This window comes from Otolemur garnettii, unplaced genomic scaffold (assembly GCF_000181295.1).
Source record: "Otolemur garnettii isolate 467f Iridium unplaced genomic scaffold, OtoGar3 scaffold00049, whole genome shotgun sequence".
NCBI classification, from domain to species: domain Eukaryota; kingdom Metazoa; phylum Chordata; class Mammalia; order Primates; family Galagidae; genus Otolemur; species Otolemur garnettii.
The window spans coordinates 6,218,310-6,221,784 of NW_003852444.1; the positions used below are offsets into that span (position 1 = coordinate 6,218,310).

General features: G+C 52.7%; 1 protein-coding gene across 1 annotated transcript in view; it reads right to left on the reverse strand.

Moving 5' to 3' along the window:
- Positions 1–2,744, reverse strand: part of TRIM24 (tripartite motif containing 24) — a 134,844-nt gene extending 132,100 nt beyond the window's left edge. Inside the window, exon 1 of the mRNA XM_012806293.2 lies at positions 2,067–2,744. Coding sequence (XP_012661747.1) covers positions 2,067–2,424 — 358 coding nt within the window. The 5' untranslated portion in view covers positions 2,425–2,744. The remainder of the gene's footprint in view (positions 1–2,066) is intronic.
- Between the last annotated feature and the right edge of the window lie 731 nt (positions 2,745–3,475).

Genomic DNA, 3,475 nt, shown 5'->3' on the forward strand with positions numbered 1-3,475 from the left:
AAAAAAAAAAAAAAAAAAAAGAAAGAAGATTTAAGTTTCACCTGTACTGGACCATTTACTTCAGAGCAAACTAATACGAAGGACCTGAGATTTTATTTTATTTATTTTTTGAGACACGGTGTCACTTTGCCACGCTCGGTAGCGTGCTATGGCCTCACAGCTCATAGCAACCCATTCTCTTTCCCCAATCTCCCAAGTTAACTGGGACTACAGGCACCCTCTACAGGTCCCCCACCAAACACCTGGCTATTTTTCGAGTCGAGGTCTTACTCTGGCTCAGGCTGGTCTAGAACCTGTTAGCTCAGGCAATCCACCTGTTTCGGCCTCCCAGAGTGCTAAGATTACAGGCGTGAGCCACTGAGCCCAGCCAGGATCTGAGATTTTAAATAAAGAAATAAATACTTGCAAGCTAGGAAAGTAGCCTACCGGTTTCATGGATATTGACAGGAGTCAGAGACAAAGGACAGTTTATTACTTACAGAAATAGCATAATACAAAGCATCAAGATCTTGCACTGGATCCCAGAACCCCAGTTCCTACAGGACAACATGATGCCAACCAGTTGACACCTGCACAGGCAGTGGGTTGTAGTCAATGCAAGGAACCCTATGCTTAGGGAACCTTAATCTTTTAAGACGGGCAGCAAACATGCCTACCCTTTGGTCCAGAGAGAGACGTTATCTTTGTTATGCTGGACAATATGCATCCCAACCCTTTGCTCTGAGGGGTGGGGAACCTGCAGCCTCAAGGCCACATATGGCCCTCCAGATCCCGCACTTATAAGGATTTGTTCTATAAAATTCGGATTCAGTCAAAAGGCCCCAATCAAGGATGTGCACTCTGTCACTGGTGGAAGACACATCTCTATCTTCCAAGACTGTTCCTTATACAACATCCTTGAATAAAAAAAAGAAAAAAAAATCCAGAACCCCCCCCCCCAAAAAACAGAAACAAAGGGCAGTCAGTACCTCGTTGCCTAGAGTGCAGAAAGGAAGAGACCCAAGGAAAATTGTCTCCCACATCTAGATACCGTTCCTAACAAGCTGTTAAATAAATGAGTCTAAGACCACGATCTAAAGAATCAATTTCATACACCCCCCTTGACCTACTGCGGGTATCTTAAATCAACTATTTTCTCTAAAAAGGAAATATAAATTAAAAGTGAATGATCTTTTTCCAATTGTGTTGTATTTTTAGCAAGAACGTGCTCTGGTGTTTGCAGTAATAAATTTTGAAAACCTCAAGTATTCTACCTAGAGACTGTTTAACTTACTTTAAATATTTCAAACCTGTTAACGTTGGCAATAGGAACTACCTGTCAAAAGTCTCATTATACAGTAGCAAACACCACAAAGAGAACAGTTAACTTCCAGCTTTGTCTACAAAATGCAAGAAAACCTGCACCCCAAATCACTTTGTTCTATTTCTCTTTAGCCTTTAGCGTCTCGAAATAAACCTTAGAATGAGACAGACAACAAAACAGCGTCTCTTAGTTCTTTTGTCCCCAACAGAGGGGAGAGAAAAGAATTGGGAACTCATTACGGTAAAGAACCCAAAGCATGCAAGATAGGAAACAAACGGCATCAATTTGCAATCAATCATCAAAGAAAGTCACCATCGCATGAATCTTCTGCCCTCCCTTCCCCCCTCCGGCTCAGCTCAAATAACGTGGGGTATAGATGAGATGATTAGGATCATATGGACCAGGACAAAGCTTTGCAGAAGCAGCGGGGGAGCAGTTAACTCGATGCAGTCGGCGAAAAACCCGAGATCTAGCCTGAAAACAGAGGTCTGCAAAAGTGCGGGTCGCACGAGCCACCCGACTCTGCAGGAAAACGCTGAGGAGCAGCAGCAGACCGGCCAAGTCCACAGCGCCGGAGCAAGTTGCTCCGCGAGCGCTGCACGCCGCCGAGCGCGCGGGCCCTCCATGTCACCGTCGCCAACACAGACCCTCCTCCTCGCCCCTCCCCCGCCGCGCACCCCGGGCGGCGACATGACAGCGGGTCGCGCCGCACAAGGGCGCCGGCTCCCTCTCGGGCTCTCCCGCGACCGCGGCCGGCTCTCACCTTGGGTGGCAAACGGCGAGGAGCCGCTGACCGGAGAGCCGGGGGCGGGGACCGGCGGCGGGGTCTCGGCCGAGCCCAGCATGGGTGCGGGCAACATGAGGTATCGCTGGGGCGCGGGCAGGCAGCGCTGGCAGAAGGAGTGCAGGCAGGGCAGCAGCTTGGGCGCCCGGCTCTGGATGTTCTGGTGGCAGACGGCGCAAGTGTCCAACAGGTTGAGCCGGGCCGTCTCGCTGCCGCGCTCCGAGTCCGGGCCCTGCCGACTCTCGGCCTCGTTCTCCCCGCTCGGCGCGGCCGAGGGCCCCCCGGCGGCCGCCGCCGAAGCCGCGGGCGCCGCCGTCTTCTCCACCGCCACCTCCATTGTCCTGCCCCCGCTGCCGCCGGAGAAGGGGGAGCGCGGTCGCCGCCCGCCGCCCCCGACGACCTCCTCCTCCTTCTCCTCCTCAGAGGCCGTTCGGCTGACCCGCGGCAGAGGGAAGGAGGGCGGGAGAGCCGGGCGGAGGAAGCTTCTCAGGCCGCGGGGATCCGCCTCCCGGTGGCGCGCCCGGAAGGAGGGATCTGTCAGCGAGAACCGCTCCTCGCACCGGGGAGCTGCGCCCGGCCCGCCTCGCCAGCCGCCGCGGCGCTCGTCGAATCCGCCCAGCCCGCCCTCGCCTCCCCGCCTTTCACTCGGGCCCCTAGCCCACCCCAGGCCCCGCCCTCTCTCTCCCAGCAACTGAAGCGGCAGCGAGGAGCGCGCCGCCCAATAACCGCCGCGCCTGGCGAGGGGGCAGGGCCTGTCCGAGCCCGCGAGGCTCCGACGGCCGCTGCGGGAGGCTGGGAGGTGGGAGGTGCCTTTCCAGCCCCGCCCCCTTGGGGGAGCCTGGAAGCGCGGCCTCTGATTGGGCCTTTGTGTGTGTTTCCCTCCTCGGGAAAGATTAAGGGTTCGTTTGTTAACGACCAGCCACCTAATTCGATACGCCGCTCTTAGCTCCTCCTATGGGGCGGGGCTCCACCTTGTCTACTTAGCGCTGTTAATTAAATAACTGCTTCGAAAACTCTAGTTTTACTACTGAAGACGGGTCTCGTCGGAGGAGTAAATATGGTGAGAGGGTCAAAGGACAGAGTGGAGGTAGTGAAATGCAAACAAGGAATTAAAAGAAAAAAACCAACATCGTGTGAAAAACATACTGTGAAGGCAGCATGGACTTTGTAACTTAATTTTACTCATCTTTATAATGAATGATTGAGAATGAGGAATAAGAAGGGAGGTTCTCTTTCAAATTGGAAATTTATGAAAGATTTCCCCCGTGAAAAAAGGTGAAATTAATTTTTAAAGTCAGTGGTTTGGTTTGTAAATGAATAAAAGTGGTTCATTTCCCCAGGAATTAATATTTACAAAGGTCTTTATTGATTAAACATGGCATCATCAA